At 54.2% G+C, this 22,052-nt stretch overlaps 2 protein-coding genes across 4 annotated transcripts; both read left to right on the top strand.

Annotated features, from left to right (window-relative positions):
* Positions 1 to 1,951: 1,951 nt before the first annotated feature.
* On the top strand, positions 1,952 to 17,518 carry TBC1D13 (TBC1 domain family member 13). Of its 3 annotated transcripts, none has more exons than XM_061154475.1 (12): positions 1,952 to 2,072; positions 3,073 to 3,146; positions 4,890 to 4,930; positions 5,533 to 5,594; positions 5,723 to 5,822; positions 6,692 to 6,774; positions 8,512 to 8,671; positions 11,338 to 11,545; positions 12,432 to 12,595; positions 13,698 to 13,795; positions 14,002 to 14,059; positions 14,974 to 17,518. In XM_061154475.1, the coding sequence occupies exons 1-12, from the start codon at positions 2,050 to 2,052 to the stop codon at positions 15,037 to 15,039; spliced, it is 1,137 nt and encodes a 378-aa protein (XP_061010458.1). In that variant the 5' UTR covers positions 1,952 to 2,049; the 3' UTR covers positions 15,040 to 17,518. The 3 variants fall into 3 exon arrangements, with proteins under 3 accessions (XP_061010458.1, XP_061010457.1, XP_061010459.1); XM_061154474.1 differs by having other exon boundaries at positions 13,635 to 13,795; XM_061154476.1 differs by lacking the exon at positions 4,890 to 4,930 and having other exon boundaries at positions 2,019 to 2,072; positions 13,635 to 13,795.
* A 730-nt stretch (positions 17,519 to 18,248) lies between these two features.
* On the top strand, positions 18,249 to 22,003 carry ENDOG (endonuclease G). Its single transcript, XM_061154473.1, has 3 exons — positions 18,249 to 19,050; positions 20,204 to 20,313; positions 21,721 to 22,003. The coding sequence occupies exons 1-3, from the start codon at positions 18,544 to 18,546 to the stop codon at positions 22,001 to 22,003; spliced, it is 900 nt and encodes a 299-aa protein (XP_061010456.1). The 5' UTR covers positions 18,249 to 18,543.
* Positions 22,004 to 22,052: the final 49 nt, after the last annotated feature.

The raw sequence follows: 22,052 nt of genomic DNA, 5'->3' as shown, positions 1-22,052 counted from the left end.
AATTTCAGTTCACAGGCTTCTCATTGTGGGGCTTATCTTGTTGAAGAGAACACTCGGGCTTCAGTAGTTGCCCCACATGGGCTTAACTGCCGCAAGGAATATGGAATCCTTCCAGACCAGGTACTGAACCCATGTCCCCTGCATTGGCAGGCAGATTTCCAATCACTGGATCACCAGGGAAGTTAGAGACTGAAAATTTTATGTAGTTATACATCTGTCTTATCTTTCATAGCTTCTGGGCCTTCTGTCTTCCTTCTCCAAGATTATAAATATTTTTTCTATATATTTTTCTTTCAATCCCATAGGTTTTTGCCCTTATAGAGCTTTAATTCATTTAGAATTAATTTTCAGTCAGATATTAGATAGGAGTAGATCTTTTGTTTTTCCTCCAAATGACAGCCAATGGTCTATTTTTCTTAACACATGGCTTGTGTTTTACGTGGTCTTCCTAATCAAACTTTCAAAGGGCTGTCTGGTATTCTTTTTATCTGGAAAAAAAAATTCTGTTGTGCAACTAAGTCATATTTTAAAAAGTGAAAATGTTAGTTGCTCAGTTGTGTCCGATTCTTTTTGATCCCGTGGACTTTTTGATCCCAGGCTCCTCTGTCCATGGAATTCTCCAGGCCAGAATACTAGAGTTGGTAACCATTCCCTTCTCCAGGGGATCTTCCCAACCTAGGGATTGAACCTGGGTCTCTCGGGCAGATCTTTTTTTACCGTTTGAGCCACCAGCAATTAAGTCAACATTTCTTTTTTTTTTTTTCATTTATTTTTATTAGTTGGAGGCTAATCACTTTACAATACTGTAGTGGTTTTTGCCATACATTGACATGAATCAGCCATGGATTTACATGTGTTCCCCATCCTGAACCCCCCTCCCACCTCCCTCCCCATTATTCATTTCTTATATTTCATGTAAAGGAATGTAACCTTTGTACTGTACAGAGCCCTTTAGTACAGTACCTAGCACACAGTGGGAGCGGAAACTGTGTGGTGAGTGAATAAAGGAACAGATGTCTGTGTGCCTGGCCCATGGGGCAGTGAAGTCTTGTTGGGCAGCAGCTGAGAGCTGGAGGAGATTTCAAGAGAATACAGTCCAGTGACAAAGTTTTCACCGATCTGTGGAGACATTAAAAAATAAGGACAATTAGCACATAAATACGCATATATATGGCTGCCAACTTTTTTCTTGGGAAGGATCCTGAAATTTTGTTTTTCTGTTGTTCTGATATTATGGTAAATATCATATTCATGAAATCCAAAAATCAAGGGATCACTGAATTTTGGTCCTGCTCTTCCGTTCGGTATTTACTGAACCATCTGTTCAGTGTGACCACTCCTATAGGCGTCGGGGGCTCAGCAGTGAAAAGACCAGCCAGGGAGGCCTGTATAGCTTAGCGAGGGGGGTGGGTTCTACATCCCCGATGCAGAAGATGGCAACCCACACCAGTATTCTTGCCTGGGAAATCCCACAGACAGAGCAGGCCGGGTGGGCTACCTACAGTCTGTGGGATCACAAGAGTCGGACACGACTTCACCACTAAACCATCACCAGGACATCCTTGAAACGACAGCTCAGCAGCTCACTGCAGGTGTGGAACCCGTAAGGAAGAGGACCAGGTGACAGGTGTGTTTGCGTACTCGGAAGCTTGCCCCTCCTAACCTCCAGGCAAGGGCAAGACAGAAGCCTCGGTGCGCACGGTCTGCGCCGGTCACCTGCGCGTCCTCAAACTTGACGCACTAGGTAGAGGTGGGTGCTGGGGGGCGGGGGGGTGGGTGGAGCAGAGGCGGGGCCTCGTTCCTGGCGTCCTTTCGCCCCGCCCACCCCGCCGGGCCGTCAGACGTTGGCAGGGAGCAGGGGTGGCGCGTGAACGGGGCGGGGCGGGGCAGCGCGGAACGTGCGCGCCTGCGGCTGAGTTTCCGGTCGGAGGCCTTTGCCCAGCGCCCCGCGTCCCTGAGGGGCGGCGGCGGCGGCGGCGGCGGCGGAGGAGGAGGAGGAGGAGGCGGCGGCGGCGGCGGCAGCGGGGGGGAGATCCGGAAGTCAACACCATGTCGAGTTTGCACAAGAGCCGGTGAGGAGGCACCGGGGCCGACGAGCCAGGCCACTGGTGGCCATGCTGTCCCTTTTGACCTGCGGGGGTGGGGGAGCGAGCGAATGTGGCTAGGAATCGGGACTTCCCCCCTCGCCGCCCCCCTACCCCTCCCCGGGCTGAAGGTTTTGGGCGCCCACTTTTCAGCCTCTTTGCTGTGGGCCTGAGTGGGGGCACGGAACGGGAACATCTCTCCTGCCCCTCGGTGTTGCCGCTTCTCTCTTTCTCCCCCGCACCCTGGATCCTTCCCCCTGGTGTCTTCCTCTTCTAGGGCTTTGATGCCCGATCCGGATGCACCCCCCCCCCACCCTTTTTCTGCCCCCTTGTTAACCCTTTGCCCCCAGTACCCTTCTCTATCCAAATGCTTCCTCTCCCACGTCCCCTTTTCTTATTAGAAATGCTAGAAAACCTAGATTCTCCAGTCTCTTCCCCCCACCCCCACCCCCGGGGCCAAATCCTGCAGCGTTGGCTAATTTTGCTCATTCTTCACTTTTCCTCCAGTTTTTAAACCTTTTGTCCTTGCCTGCCCGCAGCCCCAGAGGTCTTCTAATGGTTTTATTTTTGAGCTTGGAATGCTGGGTGCAGATTACACAGGTCCTTGTCCACAGATCAGATTACTCCTGATTCTAAGCGTTTTTGGAGTTCAGATAGACAGTGTGGTTTGGACCTGGTCAGCAGGAAGTGGCCAGTAAATGCCGCCTCAGTAAATGTTAGAATGTGTCTGATTTCATGGTGCTCATTTGAGAACCTTTAGACAAGAGTATCTACAGATTTCTGGACTTAGAGGAAAAAGTGATCTGTAATTCTTCAAAGCTGCCCTTTAGCCAGGGTTTTGCCTGTGCTTTGCATCTTTGTGTCCTGAGGGGGAGTGAGGAACAGGTTGGAGACTGGAGGTGTAAGGGAGCTGTGGGCTTTAGGAGGGGTCGCTAAGCCTGTCATCTTGGGGTTTGTGTGTCATTTGCCTCTGTCTCCCTCCTTCTAGGATTGCAGATTTCCAGGATGTCCTGAAGGAGCCCACAATTGCCTTGGAAAAGCTTCGGGAACTCAGTTTTAGTGGTAAGAGCCAATCCTCCATTTTCAGGGTTTTCCTGGAGCAGCCTTGTGATAAAGATAGAGGGGCAGCGAGCCAAGGCCACACCTGGCCAGTTCTGGGGACCAGCCTGCCTTTTGGGAACTTCTCCAGATTGTGTGGAGCTGAACAACCAGGGCTGCCCCGGGCTGGGTTCACAGAGCAGGGGTGCCCTGGGTTAGCATGCCTGTAGGCCTTAGACTGGGCTTCCCTAGGGGCTCAGTGGTAATGAATTCGCCTGCAGTGCAAGAGACGCGAGTTTGATCCCTGGGTTGAAAAGATGCCCTGGAGGAGGAAATGGCAACTCAGTATTCATGCCTGGAGAATCACATGGACAGAAGAGCCTGGTGGGCTGCAGTCCATTGGGTTGAAAGATTTGGACATGACTTAGTGACTAAGTGCACACGCATGCACACACAGACCTTAGACCAGGTGCTCATTGGCCTATAAGTGATGCTGATTGCTTCCCGGGAGTAACTGGAGGGCAGAGGGGAGACTTGAACAGAGGAAAGGCCTTTCCTCATTCCTTAGCAGGCTTCCTGTGTTGTAGAATTTGGTTAGCTACGGAGCGGTTCCTCATTCTCTCCGTGGCTTAGGATCAAAAGCCAACTCAGGTAACACTGAACTTTGGTTCATTGTAAAATTCCAGCCTTGAGTCACTCACTTTAAGGAGCTGAACCCCAGCAGTTTTTGACTTTGCCCTCCCTGGACTGGCTAACTTTTCAAGACAGAGACTCTTACATGTCTTTAAAAATACCCCAGGGTGTTCTGGTAGCTTCTTGTGACTGCTCTGCCCTTGGAACTTTGTCAGCAAGGATGCTTGAGTTGCCCCTTGCATCCCCATGCAGATTCTGAGGTGAGGACACTAGCTACTGTTAATGGTAGCTAGGGAGACTGTAGCAACAGCTGCTTTAGCGAGCGTCTTGACAGTATTTCAGGAGAAGTTCATCTTTCTATTCAGGAATGATATTTAGGCCCTGAAGATCTTGAGGGGTTTCTGGGATCTGTGCTGAGCTAAAGAATCTGCCAGGCCCCAGGGGAGGCAGTCTGCGGCAGTGGTTACAGGCTGGGCTCTAGAGTCAGACCTGTGTTGGAGTCCTTGATTGCTCTGTCTTTATAGATGAGTTTCTTTATCTGTAAGATGGGGACAATGATGCTGATTTTCCTTACTTACTAGGGCTATAATAAGGATGAAGTGAAATTTTAAGTCTGTAAAACACAAGACACTGAGCATTCAGAGCTTAGTTTATATTCCACAGATACTTACGGAATACCTGCCCTGGGCTAGGTAGTGGAACAGCAAGACAGATTTGGTCCTCATCTTTCTAGGGCTTTCCCCAGTGTTAGGGGTTACAGCTGTTAAATAAATATACAAATTATATCATACATTCCCATTTGCGAGGGATGCCATGAAGGAGATGTGATGAAGCCATTATTGTTTATGTCAAGGGCCCTGACTTTATTTGGGAAGAGGTGGTGTGGTTGGTCAAGGCTACTCTGAGGAAGAAATATCAAAGATCAGAAGCTGTCATCCTCAAAAGAACATTCTGGACAGGGGTCACAGAGAGAGAGACATAGGATTAGCATTGTCTAGCAGTCTTTCTGGTAGCGAATGATTCTTGAGGAAGTACTTCTTGCCCGCTCCACTCCCTGCCGACTGGCTCTGAGGTGGAGGGCTGGGGGGCTCTGGGACTCTGCGGGGGCGTGACCTTTGCCTGCTGTGTCCACAGGCATCCCCTGTGAGGGCGGACTGCGGTGCCTCTGCTGGAAGGTGGGTGTGCCTGGGGTGGGGCTTCTGCTCTGCCGAGAGTCCCTGGGTTCCTGCATGGGCTGTCTCCACCCCTGGCCCCTTCTTCCTATTTTCTGCCTTTCCTTGCTTGTCCCAGGAAGCTTTTTGGGAAGTTCTGGGTTTTCTGTTTCTCTTGGCATCCCCTCGGGGATCCCCCTGGGGCTGGAATGCTTTGTGATGCCAGCAAAGCCCTCTGCTTCTTGATCCAGACAGCTCAGTGGAAGCGATGCTGATTGGGACAGTAAAAGGCTATGCTTTGCCTAAAGCTTTTTGCTGAGGTGGGAGCAGAAGCCCAGTGTCCTGCTTCCCAACCCCTTTGAGCACAAGGTTTTATCATCATTTGGGAGAGTCTGTGGGAGGGAAAGCAATAGAAAGGGCTGCTTCAGGATAAAGGACGAGGAAGCCAGTGGGGAGAAGAGGGGAGGCTACCCCAGCCCGTGCCTGTGTTCCTGGGTTTTACCTAGCCCATCCTGCCTTCTCTAGGCTTTATCAGACGTTTTTCTTGAGGCCTGTCAGCCTCCGTCTCCTTCAGGGGTTGGGCCGGGGGAGTCGCCAGAGCTTTGCTTTTCTCTCTCTGTGTGCAGATTCTCTTGAACTACCTCCCTTTGGAGAGAGCGTCATGGACCTCCATCCTGGCCAAGCAGAGGTGAGACCCTGACACAGGGGGATGGCGGGAGGGCCTTTGTATTGGGCAGAGCAGGTGGTGTGAGTCCAACCCACTTCCTGTTGCTGCACTGCTCCGGGCTCATCCCTCTCTCCTCTCCTCTCCTCCAGGGAGCTGTATTCTCAGTTCCTGAGGGAAATGATCATCCAGCCTGGCATCGCCAAGGCCAACATGGGCGTGTCCAGGGAGGATGTGACCTTTGAGGACCATGTGAGTAGGGGGCCCGCAGTGGGGACTGAGGCTACAGAGTGGGGTGGGGGAGAGCTGTGGGCTTTGGGGTGCGTGAGGTCCCTCAGCCCAGAGGCCAGGTGCCGCTGATCCTGGTTCCTTTTACCCCCCACCCCCCCAGCACCTCGTTTTTGCATTTGGCTTCTCAGCCGCCAAAGGCTGTTGAGTCTCCGTGCTCTGCCCAGTCTCCAGGCCCAGTCAAGACCGCTGGGATGACTGGGATCCAGGGGTGCTGTGTGTGCAGTGCTGAGCCTAGTCCTCTGCACGTTGGCTCCTCAGCCCCCTTCCTCCAGGAAGCTTCTGTGATACTGTAGCTGAAGGGAGTCAGAGCAGGGCCGGGGTGAGGGTAAACTGCATTTCTGCAGCCCAGAGGAAGCCTCATTCTATCTGCAAATACCCAACTTCTCCTTGGTGCTTCGCAGTTGGGAAGTGGAGATGGATTGGACCCAGACTGATCCTCCAAGGACTGGAATTGGTAACTCAGAGTATTGATGAATTAGATTTGAAGAGACCTCACGATGCAATATTCATTCACTCAGCAAGCATTTAGTGAGCACCTGTTACACTCAGCGTTCTGGAGCCGTGGACAGGGAAGGGCAGAGTCCCTGCCGAGCAGGGAAGTGCCCAGAGCTGACCTGGGGCTTGTCTGTGGGATGTGGACGAGGATGGAGGTTTGGGAGGCTGCAGAGGGGTGCCTGTGCTGCTGCTTGACCAACCAGCAGGCCATCTTAGCCGTAGCTGCGTCTCTGCTGGGAATGTTGGTTCGGGGCTACTGCTCAGGCACCCGAGACTGGGGTCTGCCCTTGGGGTCCTAGCCGGCCAAGGATAGCGCGGCTCATTTTCCCCCGCAGCCTCTGAACCCCAACCCCGACAGCCGGTGGAACACATACTTCAGGGACAACGAGGTGCTGCTGCAGATCGACAAAGATGTCCGGTGAGCAGGGCTCTGGGGCAGGGAGCTGGCCCTGGGGCTTCTGGGGGTTTTCCGCTGCTTCTGCCCTTTTGCAGCCCAGCCCCGGCCCACAGGGACGTGTCTGAGGAACTGCTGGGGAGCTGAGTCCGGCCATAGGCACAGCAGGCCTGGCAAGGTGCGGGGGTGCGGGGTGCTGGCGGTGGCCTGAGTGCCCAGCTCTCCTCTCTCCCTGCCTTAATTTCACTTGTAGCCCAGGCACCTATGGATTTATCTGCTCCTTCCTTCAGCGAATTGGGAGGCCCTGCTGTGTGCCAGGCTCAGTGCCAGGCTGGGGAGTTGAGCATGGGATAGACAGACAGGGAGGCTCTCCTTCCTTAAGGAACTTAGAAGCTGAGGGGGAAGATGTAAAGACAAGATGTTCAAGAAAATGTATCTTCCGTGTCACTAACATTTGTGGTGACTGCTCTGAAGGCACAGTTCAGGGTGCTTCAGGGCAGTTGGGACGTCTCGCCTGAGGAAGCAGCTGAGATTCTGTGGAGCCTGGGGGTTCGGGGAAGGGGGCCTGTGGTGCCTCCCAGGGGAGGTCCTGAGCGCCTTCAGAGCTGGGCCGTCCAAGGAGCGCTGCGAAGGCCAGTGTGCCTGAGGCCCCACCGGAGGCAGGCGGGGGTCAGGCCTTGGACTCGGTCCCAGGGACATGGGGCGGTCTCCCAAAGGGTTTAAGCAGAGGAGTGACAGGGTCAGAAAAGTGGTTTTTTTTTTTTTTCAAATTGTGAGCTATACTGTGTGCGCGCACTGTTCCTCTTGGTAGGGAAGTGTGGCCAGCGGGCTGTGCTGGCCTGCGGGGTGGGTGAGCCTGGCAGCCGGTGACTCTCCCACGTGGCTGGGTGAGGAGCTGGAGGGGCCTGTGCAGTGGCCCGGTGGTCAGAACTCGGGTTCTAGAGTCTGTCCGTCCGCCTCCCTTTCTGCCCCCGCTGCTTGTCAGCTGTGTTACCAGCTCTGCGCCGCCCGGGGCTGCTCCTCCCCCGTGCTCACTGTGCCCAGGGCCCCCCGCCTCCCAGACAGCCCCGGTGGGACCCCAGCCCGGGGTGCTCAGCCAGCGGGGAGAGTGGGTCTCTTGCCGCCTTCACTCTCAGGCTGGCAATGGGGAGCCTCTACCCACAAGGTGTTTCATCACCCCGTTTTAAGTCAGGAACCACGACTTGAACCCAGATCTGGGCAGACAGATCTGGTAGTGACTGTAGCACGTTGTTCAGTGTTCCCGGAGGGTGAGTCTGCCGTGAGCTTCAGCTAAGAAGTCTGGACAATGTGTGTGAGCCGCGATACATACACTTTAAAAACTTTCACATTCTAGAGACTGTCTCCCCACTTGATTGTTTCTCTATCTCCCCAGCTGTAGTATTCCATTGTATAATTTATAACTTAATGAAGTCTCTTTTACTATTTTTAGCCTCAATACAAACAGTTCATACACTTGTACATATTATCTTTTCCACATGGAAAGCTGTTTGTGGTTTAAAAGAAGAGTTAAGATTCTAAGGACACTTAAAAGTATGTGTGTGTGTATCTATTTGTAAGCATACATATGATATATGGGTATGTACACATATATGATGACTGCATTGCTTTTGAAATAAGATGTTACTAACTTAAACACACACAGAAGGCTTTGGGGAGGCTGGGTCACCTGGCAGCAGAGGACTGAGGAGACACCTCAAACCTTCTCGTTGAGTAACAGTCCTCTCCTCTTCCCCCTTGCAGGAGGCTGTGTCCAGACATATCCTTCTTCCAGAGGGCCACCGAGTACCCCTGCCTCCTCATCCTGGATCCCCAGAACGAGTTCGAGACCCTTCGTAAGCGGGTGGAGCAGACGACCCTGAAATCCCAGACGGTGGCTCGGAACCGGAGCGGCGTCACAAATGTGAGAGGCACCTGAGGGCCTCGGGGACTCCCCGCGACAGCCTTTTCCTTCCTGCTTGGGACTAGTGGCCACGGGCCATCGGGCCCCTGACCATCCGCCCTGACTGTTACCCCGAGCAGCCTTGGTGCCTCCCCACCCCACTCCGGGCTCTTTCTGAAAATCAGATTCGCAGGCTGGTGTCACAGTGCTGGGGCTGGGGGGGGCTGGGGGGGTGCCCTGCTGTGCAGTGAAGGGGCCACACTTCTGGTCTCTGGTAGAGGTGGCTCTTGGAAAAAGAACTGCAAGTGTGATGAAGTGCAGTGGGAACAGTGATAGCCAGGGACCTGACCTCATCTGGGCATCAGGGAGGACTTTCCTGAGGAAGTGACATTTAAGCTGAGGCTCAAAGGATGAAGAGGAAAGGGCCTTCCAGGAGGAGAGGAGGGCACGTGTGGAGAGAGCAGGGTGTGTTCAAGAAAAGGAGGAGTCTAACCTGAGCTGGGTAGGGGAGACGGTGAGGGAAGGGTGGCCGGAGGATGCTGCCTCTCCTGGGAGAGGCAGGAATGGAGGTGGAGAGGCCGCCTGGTGCTGTGGTTGGTAGGGGTGGGGACTGGGGTGGAGAGGGAGTGATCTGAGAGACCTCAGAGAAAGGAAGGGTAGGTCTTGTGCCGGTCAAGTTATGCTGAGTGTTGGAATGTCAGGCTTCTAGCAGACTTATGTGATTCTGAGAAGCTGCTTGTTGCTAAAAGGTATATTGCCTTATTCCTTAAAGCCTACTGCTTTCATACCTAGAGCTTTGACTTATTCCTCAAAATTTTTCACTGTCCTCCAACAGTGGAAAAATTCTTCTCTGTAACTCCCAGCAAGCTAGAGACAGATACTGTAGCAGTTCTACTCCCCACTTGCCCTGCTGGTGGAATGACCAGTCAGGGCTTTGTTTCCTGGAGACCAGCCATCTTTCCTCCCAGGGGTGACTGGGAAGTTCTGGCTGATCCCCTGGTTCCACCTGCCCATGGCAGCGCTGGGTGCGTCAGGAGGTGCCAAACGCTTGGCTCAGTGACCTGTAGCTGCCTGAGTTGGTGGTCGTCCTACTGGGCTGCTGATGTTCTGTCTGCCTGGAAAGACGGGGACCTGGCTTCTGTCATTCCTTTCTCTACAGTAATTGGTGGCTGAGAACCGATTTTAGGTTTGGACCTGGTCCTGGTGGTAGAGAACCGGACCACAGGCTCCATCGCTAGGCCTCTGGGTCCAGGGGCTGGGCGGTTTGAGTTAAAGCTGACTGTCTGACGCTGCCCAGGCAACAGCAGGCTTGAAAAGAATGTGGAAAGAATCTTCTAGGCTGTTTTAGGCATTAACCAGGAAGGCTTATAGGGCTTTGTCTTGCCCATGAAACCCTCTTGGTAAATGTTAGTGATACGTGCATCTTAGTGTGTGCACATGTACACACATGTGTATGTGTATAGATGTGTATATACAATGGAAAAGGACGTTTCAAGTTCTCAAAACCCTGGGCTTCTAGGACAGCATTATACTCTGACCCTACAGGGATGTGCCTGTGACCTTCATACAGGTAACCCCAGGCACTGGAACTTTTACAAAACTCCAAGGGATCCTATGGGTCTCTGCTCTATTGTGTAAGTTTTTAGCGAGATCATCTCTTCATTCATCTCTTACTTTTTCTTACGAAGATTTTGAAATATTCAGAAAAGTTGAAAGACGAGTACAGCACACACCCTCATACTTTGCACCTAAATTCACCAGTTGTTAACCTTTTGCCGTGATTGTGTGTGTGTCGCATAGAGAGTAAACTGTGCAGATGTCCTGGCCCCTTACCCCTCAGTCCTTCAGCAGGCCTCCCCTGAGAATCAGGACATCCTCCTCGCCATTGTCACATCTGCCAGTATTACCCATAATCATCATAACAGCGCACATCCAATCCTGGTTCGGGTGTCCTCTAGTTGTATCAAGAATTTTTTTTTTTTTTTTTTGGCTACCCTGTATGGCTTGTGGGATCTTAGTTCCTTGACCAGGAATTGAACCTGAGTCCACAGCAGTGAGAGTAAGGGGTCTTAGCCACTGGACCGCCAGGGAATTCCCTATGCCAAGAATGTTTTTGTCATTTTAAATCCCAACCAGCACCAAGTTAGGGTTTATGCATTGCACTGGAATGTTGAGTTTCTTTAGTCACTTCAGCTGGAGCAGGCCTCCACTCCCCTCACCCCCCACAGCATTTGACTTCTTCAAGAATCTTTACCAGTTGTCTATTGTTGACATACTTTGAGGTTTTTTTTTTTTTTTTGAATTGAACTATAACTTACACACAAGAAAAGCACAAACCTTAGGTATACAACTAGATGAACATTTTCTCATGTATAAACCTACGTTAACTGCCAGCCAGATCAGGACATGGAACACTTCCATCATCCAGAAAGTTCTTTCACGCCCCTCCCCAGGCAGTACCCCTTCTCTCAGAGGTAAGCATCGTTCTGACTTTTATCACTAAATTACTAGATTTCAGTCCCTCTGACTTGCGGAATGTTGCCTATTGTGGATTCATCTGCTCGTTCCCGGAGGTGTTGGACACGTCCCTCTCCGCCCTGGGATGCCCCTGAGATGGAAGTTAAGTTTCAGCTCGCTGTCTGTCATGCTTCCCACCTTCTTACCAGGCCCCTGCCCTTGTCCCCTAGATGAGCTCCCCACAGAAGAACCCAGCGCCCTCCATGAACGAGTACGTGGTGCTGCCCAACGGCTGTGAGGCCCACTGGGAGGTGGTAGAGCGGATCCTGTTCATCTACGCCAAGCTCAACCCCGGCATCGCTTACGTGCAGGGCATGAACGAGATCGTGGGGCCCCTCTACTACACCTTTGCCACCGACCCCAGCAGCGAGTGGAGAGGTAAACAGGTGGGCTCCTGGCCGCTCACGTTCGTTCTTGCTGCCTCCTGAAGAAACGGACCAAGGAAAGCTGGACTGATGGGCTTTATCAAGCTCTTGTGCCGCTCACTTCTCTGTTTTGGGGTTTCCATTCTCTCTGTGTCGGATAAGGGGGTTGGCCTGAATCACGTCTGAGATCTCTTCTGGCTTGAACTTTCTAGAATGTTACATATTTACTGATCTCTTTAAAATATATATATACACACACATATATATATATTTGACTGTACCAGGTCTTAGTTGCAGCATGTGGATCTTTTAGTTGTGGCATGTGGGATCTAGTTCCCTGAACAGGGATTGAACCTGGGCCCGCTGCATTGGGAACCTGGAGTCTTAACCACCGGACCACCAGGGAAGCGCCTCCCCCCGGTTTACTGATCTCTTCATATTTGTAACCGAATTTCTGGTGGAGGAGATGAGATCTATAGACAGGAAGCTGAAAGAAAGAATTTAAATAAATAATGATTTTTAAAACGTCAGTAGAAGAACATGTAGTCAACTGCAGAGTCAGTGTACAGTGTTGTCAGTGTTGTGAGGAAAAAGAGGTGGGTATCCCTGGTGGTCCAGTGACTAGGACTCGTTGCTTTCACTGAGGAGGATGCTGGCTAAGATCCTGCAAGCTGTTTGGCATGGCCAAAAAAAAACTATGTCTGGTCTGGGGCTGGAGAGTGGGGGGGTGGAGGGTGGTGACAGACAGAGCAGGTACGGAGGGGGACAGTCTGACCAGGGCGGGGTGACTTGGTGGAGGCTCAGAGCTGAGGGTGAGCTCTCACTTAGTTGAGAGGTGGGGTATGTTGCGAGCAAGCCCGTCCTCTTGCGGCTGCCCTGACCTTGCCTGTCTCTCCCAGAGCATGCTGAGGCAGATACCTTTTTCTGCTTCACCAACCTCATGGCTGAGATCCGGGACAACTTCATCAAGAGCCTTGACGACTCACAGTGTGGCATCACCTACAAGATGGAAAAGGTGTACTCCACCCTGAAGGATAAGGACGTGGAACTCTACCTGAAACTGGTGAGGAACCCCAGGGCCACACAGGTTAGGGCAGACAGAAAGGGGTAGAGGACAGCAGGCTCCTGAGCACCCCAGCCAGGCCCAGGGTGGGGACTGGCCTGAGTCTGAGGATTAGAAGTTACTGCTGCTGCCAGGGGGCCATGACCCAGGTGCTGAGGTGGGACATGGAGGTGGGGCAGCTGGTGGTTGGAACCTGGCAGGCAGAGGATGAGGGGAGGTGGGTATGGTGCCCTGTGTGCCAGGCATGGTGCAGGGTGTTTACTCTGTGCTTTGAGTTCAGCCTATTGGAGTCCTTCTGGAAAGGAAGTGTGAGCTTCATTTAAAAAATTATTAGAGGGACTTCCCTGGTGGTTCAGTGGAAGACCCAGGCAGCCCCCCCGACCCAAAAAAAAAATTATTGGGAGTGGCATTTCATGTTTGTTTCAGGGAACTCTTCAGTAAGAAGAGTATTTATTTCTAAACAGGAACAGTTTTGTGAACAAGAAAATATACATAAACATATCTTTTTAACCAAGTATGCAATTATAGCTTATTGTTTTGTAACAGGCTTTTCAGTCAGTAGTATCCACTGTGGCCGACCAAAGGGCTTGTTCCCATTGAGAATAATTGCCTTGTGTGGTTGTTGTATGGAGTAAATAAGTGAGATATTTAGCGTATTACGCACAAGGCCAGGCTTGCAGTAAGTGCCCAATAATGGTTTCTCTGTCCATAGATCCATAGTGACAGTCGGTGTAGTGTTTTAAAAGAATTTGAGCCATCGTTTATAAATCTAAAGTGCTCATATAAAAAAGTCTTGGTTTTTGGCTTCCCTCAAAAAAAATCAGATGATCTGACAGCCTTGGCTGGCAGCAAGCAGCAGTCACCCCTTTCACGGAGTGAGGCTCTCTGGGCGGCCCGGTGCCATCCCCGCCTCGGCGTGCCTGGAGCTCACGCCGGGCCTGCCGCTTAATCTGGATTCATGCCTGCTGGGCTGCATGGTGGTCCGTGGCCACTAGCCAACACATGTTCTCGCAGCCACCCCACACCTCTGTCTCCCCAGCAAGAGCAGAACATCAAGCCCCAGTTCTTCGCCTTCCGCTGGCTAACCCTGCTGCTGTCCCAGGAGTTCGTGCTGCCTGACGTCATCCGGATCTGGGACTCCCTCTTCGCCGACGGCAACCGCTTTGACTTCCTCCTCCTGGTCTGCTGCGCCATGCTCATGTGAGTGTGGCCCTGGGGGGTGTGTGTGTGGGGGTGGGGGGGCGGACAGGGGCCGCTGTCAAGAAGCTGGACTGAGCCTCTGGGATTCTCAGGGAGCATCAGTCCAAACTTGCTGGGGTGGTGCGGCAGGGGTAGGAGGAGGCCCGGTGGGCCTGCTCTCAGAGTAGTCAAGGGGCCCAGCGCTTTCTGTTGCTTGTTTTTCCTAGACTGATTCGGGAGCAGCTGCTGGAAGGGGACTTTACTATAAACATGCGACTCCTGCAGGTAATGGAGTTCAGGGGGACGGGCTCAGTCTTTATTTTTTTATTTATTTTTTTCGGGCTCAGTCTTTAGCCATGAGGCAGACACTTAACAGGTGGCCACCCCATGTCAGCCGCTGTGACAGGCTGCCTCGGGATCAGGAGAAGGTAGCAGGGCTGAAGAGTCCAGACCCCTGAGGCAGATCTTGGTTTGGATATGGGTTGAATCCGGTTTGGCCACTGACCTTGAGTGTGGTGTGGCCAGTGACTTGGTTTTTCTGAGCCACGCACTCTACATGAGTAAGTCATAGCTGAGAAACAGCCTTATTACTCAGCATGTGGTCATAATGCCCACTGGTAATGGTGCTCGGCCTGGGGAAGAAGCGTGGGGACCTTAGTGGTTAAGAACATGGGCTCAGGAGTCAGTTTTGGCTTTACATCTTTGTTCTCCTGTGCTAGTCATGTCACCTAAGCCCAGTGGCAACCTCTCTGAGCCTTAATTGCTTTGCCAACGCCTGGCCTGGAGTTGGTATTCAGTAACTTCACTGACTCAATCTGTAAAACAGGCAAATTCGCATAACCCCTCATGGGGCTATTGAGGTGACCCAGTGAATGAATGCATAGACAGTGTCTGGCCGTGGTCCAGGCTCGTGCATGGAGCTCAGGGCTCGATGGCAGGAGGTGGGGGAAGGTGAGGCAGGTAGTCCCGGTCCTGGGGAAGGGGCTGAGACCTTTTGGGGTGACTGGTTGGGTTGGTTAAGTCAGTGCTGCAGTGGGTGTAGCAATAGCTCCCTGCAGAGTTTGGACAGATGGGGAGTGTCTGGTATCCTGTGGGCCCTGGCCTTTAGCCCGGGGTCCAGCTGGGTGCCAGGTCCACTGCAGTGGTGCTGGGCAGGCTGACTTTAGAGGCATACTACTGTTGGCCTTTTCCCCACACAGGATTACCCCATCACAGACGTCTGCCAGGTCCTTCAGAAAGCCAAGGAACTCCAAGACTCACAGTAGCTTGGCGGCAAAAGGCCCATGTTTGGAAGAGAAGCCCCCGCCGACCCCGGTGCCCTGGCTTCTGGGACATGCAGAAGCCTGTGGGGTCCCAGCCAGAGGGGCCAATGCCGGACTGGCCTGCTCCAGGCCTTGCCCTGGCCTCCCGTCAGGGGCCTGCTGTGCCCCACTCTTTGCTAACCACCGAGCCTGGGCTCTTCCCCACCCTTCAGCCCTGGACCCTCTGCCCAGGCCATGAGGGGCTGGCCTGGCCCCTCATGGGCCAGGCCTGGGGCTGGCCAAGGCAGGGGCTCGCGAGGTGGTTTTCCGGGGCTGGGGCAGACTGCGGGCCCCTCCCTGCCTCTGCTCTGCCCCTCCCTTCCTGCCCTCCTGCTCCGTCTTCTGGGCTCTGGTCAGGGAGGTGCTCAGCAAACGAGCCAGAAACCGCTTCTTCTGGAGGTTGGTGCTTCCTCGGCTTCTCCATGGGGAAGGTGACACTGTGAAGGAGCTAAGAGGCTGCCAGGCCCAGGTCACACCTTCTGTCCCTTTCCCACTGAGTGAGTGTATGTGTGTATGTGTGTGTGTGCTTGTGGGTTGCTGTGTATGTCTTATCCCCCGGCGTGAGCTGCTCCTCCAGTCTGTGTCCGTGTCCCTGTGTATGGGGGGAGGTGATCTCCCTCTCTGTTTCTTTGTCTTGTCACATCTCTGCCTCCATCTCCCTTTCTCTCCCTCCAGCTCTTTCATGGAAGGTGTGTGGCTCTCATCTGTCTGCCGCTGTCTCCATTGCTGTCCGTTTGCCCTTCTCTCTTGGGTTGCCTTATCCCTAGCCCCTCCCCTCCCCTCTCCTCAATGATGGCTCAGAACCCTGGATACAGAATGAAGAGTCTGGCTCAGCAGAGCTCTTGGAGGTCAGCCTTGGCCTTTGCAGCCTGCTCCCATCCCCCAGTGCTGGGCGCCCAGGTCTCCCAGTCCACAGTGCCTCACTCGAGGGCCCTGAACCCGTGCCCCACCACGGAATTCTTGGTAACCCCAAGCTGCTGAGAGTGGTTGGCCCGTGAAGAGCCAGCGCCCTCCTGCCCAGGGAGGGAGGAGAGGGAGAGCTGAGTCTTCTAGAGGTTTCCTCAAAGGTCCTCTCCCAAAGGAAAAAAAGCATTAAGGTTGGGATCCAGGTGCTCCGGAGGTGTAGTCGTTCCCATGGTTTCCAGGTGCCGGCCCAGGGCAGGCAAGTCCCTTTAAGGGCAAGTGGGACCAAAGGGAGCCTCTCGGGGGCGGGCGGGGCTGAGCTCAAAGGCCTGGGTCCTGTCCAGGCCTGGAGTGCGGTGTCTCCCCCCTCTCTGGGGAGCTGAAGGCTGTGCTGGCCCTTCTCTGGTCTTGTGCTCTGACTGGGATCTGAGGCAGGTGCATTGGAGTAGAACAGCTGGCTCCTCCCACCCTGGGCCTGTTCTGACCAGGACGCTCCCTCCTGCAAGGAGGCAGGGGGTTTGCATCTGGAAGGCTGGATAATTAGCTTGGGTCCTCTTCATCTCCCCAGACCATCCAGCAGGGCCCCCCAAAGTCTCCCCGAGTCTGACAGCCAGGACTTGGGGCTGAGGGCCGGGAACAGCTTCCCCCAGGCAGCTCCTGCCAGGCTGTCCCGTGGATGCTTCACTTGCCTTTATCCTCCTCCTCTCCCAGCACAGTATTTGGGAGATTTTACTATTTATTCGGACTCCTGGTTATTTATTGCAGATTGGCAAGTGCTTGTTTTGGGGATGAAGGGTAGGGCTCGGAAAGTGGAAATATGGTCTTCCTGGCCTTTCAGGGCCACCAGCATCCTCTTCCCCCTGCCTCTGGGACCTTCCTGGTTTTCCAGGAGATCCTGGCTGGGAGGGCTCTGAGCTCTGTAATAGAGCTGAGTGTAAGGGGAACTGGTGTGTAAAGACCCTGGCATGGGGCAGAAACACACTGCTTGCTAGCAGCCTGGGCACCCTCTTCCCAGAACTTGTAGACTGGTAGTTCACTCCCAGCTTGATCCCTTCAGAGCCTGAGTCTTGGGCCACAGCCTGGGACCCAGCAGACACTGCCCAGGACCCTGATGCATTCTCTCTTGCCTGTCCCTCTGCCCTCCCTCCTGGACCATACTGCTTGAATCACTGCATCTGATTCGCCTCATTGGCAGACCTGGGTCCAGTGCCCTCTCCTTGGCCTTGTGAGAAAGGTCAAAAGAGCACAGGGACCATACCCAGGTTAGACGGAGCTCCCCCAGTGGGAGGACCTGCCCTTGGCAATTCCCCCTGCCCCACCCCAGACTCTCAAGGGAGGCCCCAAGAGCCAGAGACTCCCAGGCTTCCTACTTGGAAGCTCCCCCAAGACTTTGGACATGTACAGAATGAGCTGAATGAATTCAGCGGGTCTCACTCCAAGGGTCAGAATGTTAGTCTGCTTTTGTTTTTTCATCTGTTTTGTTCTCTGAATCAATGCTGTTGATGACAAGTTGTCTTTAATAAATCATGTGTTCTTTGCAGTAGATGTTGGTTCTGTGATGGGCTAAAACCTTTGAGACCTCAGAGCAGGAAAAAAAGTAAGCAGAGAGAAAGTCAGGAGGTTCTTAAGAGTGGTTAAAGGAAAAGGCTAGGAAATTGTCAAAAGAGTCTGTTCAACTCTTCTTATGCAACTGCAGTTTGCAGCTGTTGGGAGGAGAGTATGCAGTGGGGCCAGGGGTATTACATTGTGATTTCATAGTAAGTTCTTTGAAAAAAAGTTGAACTTCAACAAGTCATTTATAGCCCACCATCTGCAGAAAATCACTTGTAACCTGTTGGTCTTTTCTTTGCAGATGTGATTTTCATTAGATAACTGATAACACTGATAATCGTTTTCTTGATGCAGTTTTGTGTATTGTCTTCCCCCCCCCCGCCCCCCCCCCCACTACCTTAGGTGGTGAGCAAACTAATGTATGATTTAAAAATATTTTTATGACCTATATTCTATCTGATGTGCTAAAAATGTCCAAAACCAGTCCCTGTTTCTGAGTATCTTACTTATTCCCCGGCCTCTATCATAAGTAATACGGTAGGGAATCCTTGCTTTCCTGATTTGTTTTCCCAGTTCAGTCCTGTAAATTGGAAGGTAAGAACTTTTTTTTTAGGGATCTTAGTTGGGGAGTGGGAGGGAACCTCCGTGGAGATCGAGGGAGCCGAAACGGGGCGGAGCCGGTTCCGAGACGGCCAATTATGAGCCGTGGTGGTGATGCCACGCCCCCTTCCCGCAACTCTGCGTCCTAAAGGGGCAAAGAAAGGGCGTCCGGTCGTCCAGTTAGGTGGGCACAGACCCCCAACTGTTGGACTGGACAGTACCTCGGAGCGTTCGTCAGTGGAAGGGACCGACGTTCCGCAGTCTCACGCCTCCGCTCCGCTGCATCCCCGCGGTGGGCCCCCGCAGGCCTGTGCGGCCCCTTTAAGAGCCTCCGGGTCTGACGCCTGAGGTCGCGGCGTCCCTTCAGCACCGCGGGCCGGCCCTCCCTCCGCGCCCCGGCCACCATCCGCGGCCATGCAGTTGCTTCGGGCTGGCTTGACTCTGGCCCTGGGCGCAGGGCTGGGTGCAGCTGCCGAGGGCTGGCGGCGGCAGTGGGCGGACGCGCGAGCGACACCGGGGCTGCTGAGCCGGCTGCCGGTGCTGCCAGTGGCGGCGGCGGCGGGTCTTCCCGCGGTGCTCGGGACTCCCGCGGGTGGCGGCCCGGGCGAGTTGGCCAAGTACGGGCTGCCCGGGGTGGCGCAGCTCAAGAGCCGCGCATCGTACGTGCTGTGTTACGACCCGCGCACCCGCGGTGCGCTCTGGGTGGTTGAGCAGCTGCGGCCCGAGGGGCTCCGCGGCGACGGCGACCGCCGCTCCTGCGACTTCCACGAGGACGACTCGGTGCACGCGTACCACCGCGCCACCAACGCCGACTACCGCGGCAGCGGCTTCGATCGCGGCCACCTCGCCGCCGCCGCTAACCACCGCTGGAGCCAGAAGGCAATGGACGACACCTTCTACCTCAGCAACGTCGCTCCCCAGGTAGCGCCTGCGCCCCCCGCCCCCCGCCACCACCCCTTCCCCCGACCCCGGCGGCGGAAAGCGAGGCCAGCGCTCGCCTCTGAGCCTCGATTTTCCCCTTTGCAGAATGGGAGAGTTGCCGAATGTACGCCCTCTAGGTCTGGGGCCTGGCCAAACGCACCGCGCGCCGCCGGCGGGAGGGATGGAGCGGTGGGGCGCTGAGTACCCACTGCGCTCTGATCTTAACCCGAGGGCCCCCGAGCGCCTCCCTGAAATCAGGATGAAACTGTTATTCACCTGCCTCTTGCGCCGAGGAACTGAAGATAACTGTCCACATCCATAAAAGTACCGGGCACGCTTCCTGGTTCTTGGCAAGCATTTAGTAAATAAGAGCTATAATGAGGAAAGTCTCAGCGAGACAGTGACCGACCCAGGGTCACACTGCGGGAGGAGACCTAGGCAGTCTGTCTAGGGGACCCTGAGCTTTTTCCATTGTCCTACCCTGCCTGCCTTCCCAGAGTAAAAGGATAGATAGGTGCCCACAGTGGCTGTTAGGAGCAGTCACTGTGCACCCTGGACTAGCCATCCTTCCTCTAGCGCTGTTCCCACCAGGGCCTCACACCCACGTGGAGATGGATGGTGGGGCTCTGAGTGAGACTTGTGAGGTCCCAGCCTCTGACCTGACTGGTGCTCACCCAGGAGCAGAGACCCCCACCCATTTGACTGGACACTGTGCCAAGGACCTGAGAGCTCAGGTGGTGGAGTCAGATTTCTGACCTTCCCTGCTGGGCTCTGCAGTTCAGACTTTAGGAGAAGGAAGGGAGAGATGGTTGAAAGAGATGGTCTTCCCATGAGCTCCTGGGGCAGGAGCAAACCTGTTTCTCTCTGGGAGGTTTGCCCCTTCATACGGCTCTTTGGGGCTGAGAAACAGCTTGGAGTCCTGGGATGCTAGTTCTCCGACTCTAGGTCAAGGGCAGCTAGCACCCTTGTGAGCTCTGTCTGGGCTAAGTGACTCTCCTTCCATGAACCTCACTTTCCTCTACATGCTTGTCTTCACTCCCACCCCGCTGCTGCAACCTTCTGGCTCTGTGCTAGTGCCTGCCCCTAGGCCTGAGGCAGCCCTCTGACTGCAAGTGTCCCAGTCAGTCTCACTGAAGCCCACCTCTCCTGCCAGGTGCCCCACCTCAACCAGAACGCCTGGAACAACCTGGAAAAGTACAGCCGCAGCCTGACCCGCACCTACCAAAATGTCTACGTCTGCACGGGGCCACTCTTCCTGCCCAGGTAAGGCTAGAGCTGGGGGGGGCCTGGGGACAGCAGCACCTCCAGTCATCCCAACCAGGCTCCCCCCAGACTGTGTCAACACTGCCAGGTCCCCATTCATCTGGTTTCTGGGCAAGTCTGTCCATTCCTTGAGCCCCCAATTCTACTCTACAGAGACCTCTGGGGTACCCACATCTCTGCCTGTGTGTACCAGGCCCTGAATCTGCCCTTGTTCCTCTATGTCATCACTTGTCACATCCACCTAACTCATGTTCTGCCCAGATAGAAACCATTGCACGGGGTTCTCACCTTCAGTCTCCTCTGCTGGAGGCTTCCTTCCCCTGGAGCCAGCTTTGAACTGTGTCTTCCTGACCCTGAGCCTTCACTGTTGTCCCTGTGCAGCTCACGCGGCCTCCCAGATGGACGGGACTGAGCTCCCCTGGGCTCACTGGGTGATTTTTCTGCTGAGGCCTGGGAAAAGTGAGGCACGGGACTGTGGCCAGCAGCCGGCTCTGCTGGGGTCGGAACCCAGGCTGTCACCTAGTCTCTGGGTTTGATGTTTAGTCACTCAGTTGTGTCCGCCTCTTTTGTGATCTCATGGACAGAGAAGCCTGGTGGGCTACTGTGGCTACTGTAGCCCGCCAGGCTCCTCTGTCCATGGGATTTCCCAAGCAAGAATGCTGGGAAATTGCCATTCCCTTCTCCAGGGGATCTTCCCGACCAAGGGATCGAACCTACATTTTCTTGCATTGGCAGGCGAGTTCTTTACCACTGAGCTACCAGCGAAGCCTCAGTCTCTGGGTGCCCTGGGCAAATGACCTCAACATCCTCTCCTGTAAAATGGGGATAATACCGGTTATCTACAACATAGTTGTTTAAGGGACAGTGGGATAGTGGATGTCACCATAGTAAGGACTCAGCACAGGCTTACCGAGGCACTGATACACTTTAATTAGCCAGTGCCTCCTCTGGCCTGCTGAAATGGAATGGACTCCTCAAAGACTTAGCCAGAGTCACCCGTCCAGTGTTCTGGGCACCTACTCTGCCCCAGGCCGTGTGCTGGTGCTGGGCATTCTGCTATCACAGCCCCACCCTCCACAGGGAGAGACAGACAGTAGTCAAGTGTCCACAAGGAGGAAGTGAATGAAGGCACGATTCTTTCTGCAGCATTTATTGCCACCACCCACTCTCCCTGAACACAGTGTCGGGCATGAGGAAAACAGGGGAGGAATGAGTCTCTACCCTGCCGGGGCTCCCAATCTCCTGGGCAAGCCAAGCCGGGCAGAGAAGCCTCACACTGAGAGGGTGGTCCTGCAGGTGACACAAACTGGAGGTCCAATCAGGGAAGGCTGCCTGGAGGTGGTGGCCTTGGGTCTGAACAAGCCCCCTGGGAGTCCTGAAAGGCCATGTGGCTGGGTCTGCTCACAGGACAGAGGCTGATGGGAAGTCCTACGTGAAGTACCAAGTCATTGGCAAGAACCACGTGGCGGTGCCCACCCACTTCTTCAAGGTTCTGATCCTGGAGGCCGCAGGCGGGCAGATCGAACTCCGCTCCTATGTGATGCCCAACGCACCGGTGGATGAGGCGATTCCGCTGGAGCGCTTCCTGGTGCCCATTGAGAGCATTGAGCGGGCCTCGGGACTGCTCTTTGTGCCAAACATCCTGGCACGGGCGGGCAGCCTGAAGGCCATCACTGCGGGCAGCAAGTAAGGGCAGCCCCAGCTGGACTGTGGGCTTGGGGGACTGAATCAACTTAAAA

The sequence above is a fragment of the Dama dama genome, chromosome 11 (genome assembly GCF_033118175.1).
Source record: "Dama dama isolate Ldn47 chromosome 11, ASM3311817v1, whole genome shotgun sequence".
Taxonomy (NCBI): domain Eukaryota; kingdom Metazoa; phylum Chordata; class Mammalia; order Artiodactyla; family Cervidae; genus Dama; species Dama dama.
The sequence above is the reverse complement of the archived record's forward strand: the minus strand, read 5'-3'. Positions and strand labels throughout refer to the sequence as shown.

Bases quoted from the DNA above. Each gene is read 5' to 3' on its own strand.
- TBC1D13 (XM_061154474.1), top strand. From the start codon at position 2,050: ATGTCGAGTTTGCACAAGAGCCG. The intron at 3,147-4,889 runs GTAAGAGCCAAT...CTGTGTCCACAG, and splicing joins TCGGGAACTCAGTTTTAGTG to GCATCCCCTGTGAGGGCGGA. The intron at 8,672-11,337 runs GTGAGAGGCACC...CTTGTCCCCTAG, and splicing joins ACCGGAGCGGCGTCACAAAT to ATGAGCTCCCCACAGAAGAA.
- ENDOG (XM_061154473.1), top strand. From the start codon at position 18,544: ATGCAGTTGCTTCGGGCTGGCTTGACTCTGGCCCTGGGCGCAGGGCTG. The intron at 19,051-20,203 runs GTAGCGCCTGCG...CTCTCCTGCCAG, and splicing joins TCAGCAACGTCGCTCCCCAG to GTGCCCCACCTCAACCAGAA. The intron at 20,314-21,720 runs GTAAGGCTAGAG...GTCTGCTCACAG, and splicing joins GGGCCACTCTTCCTGCCCAG to GACAGAGGCTGATGGGAAGT.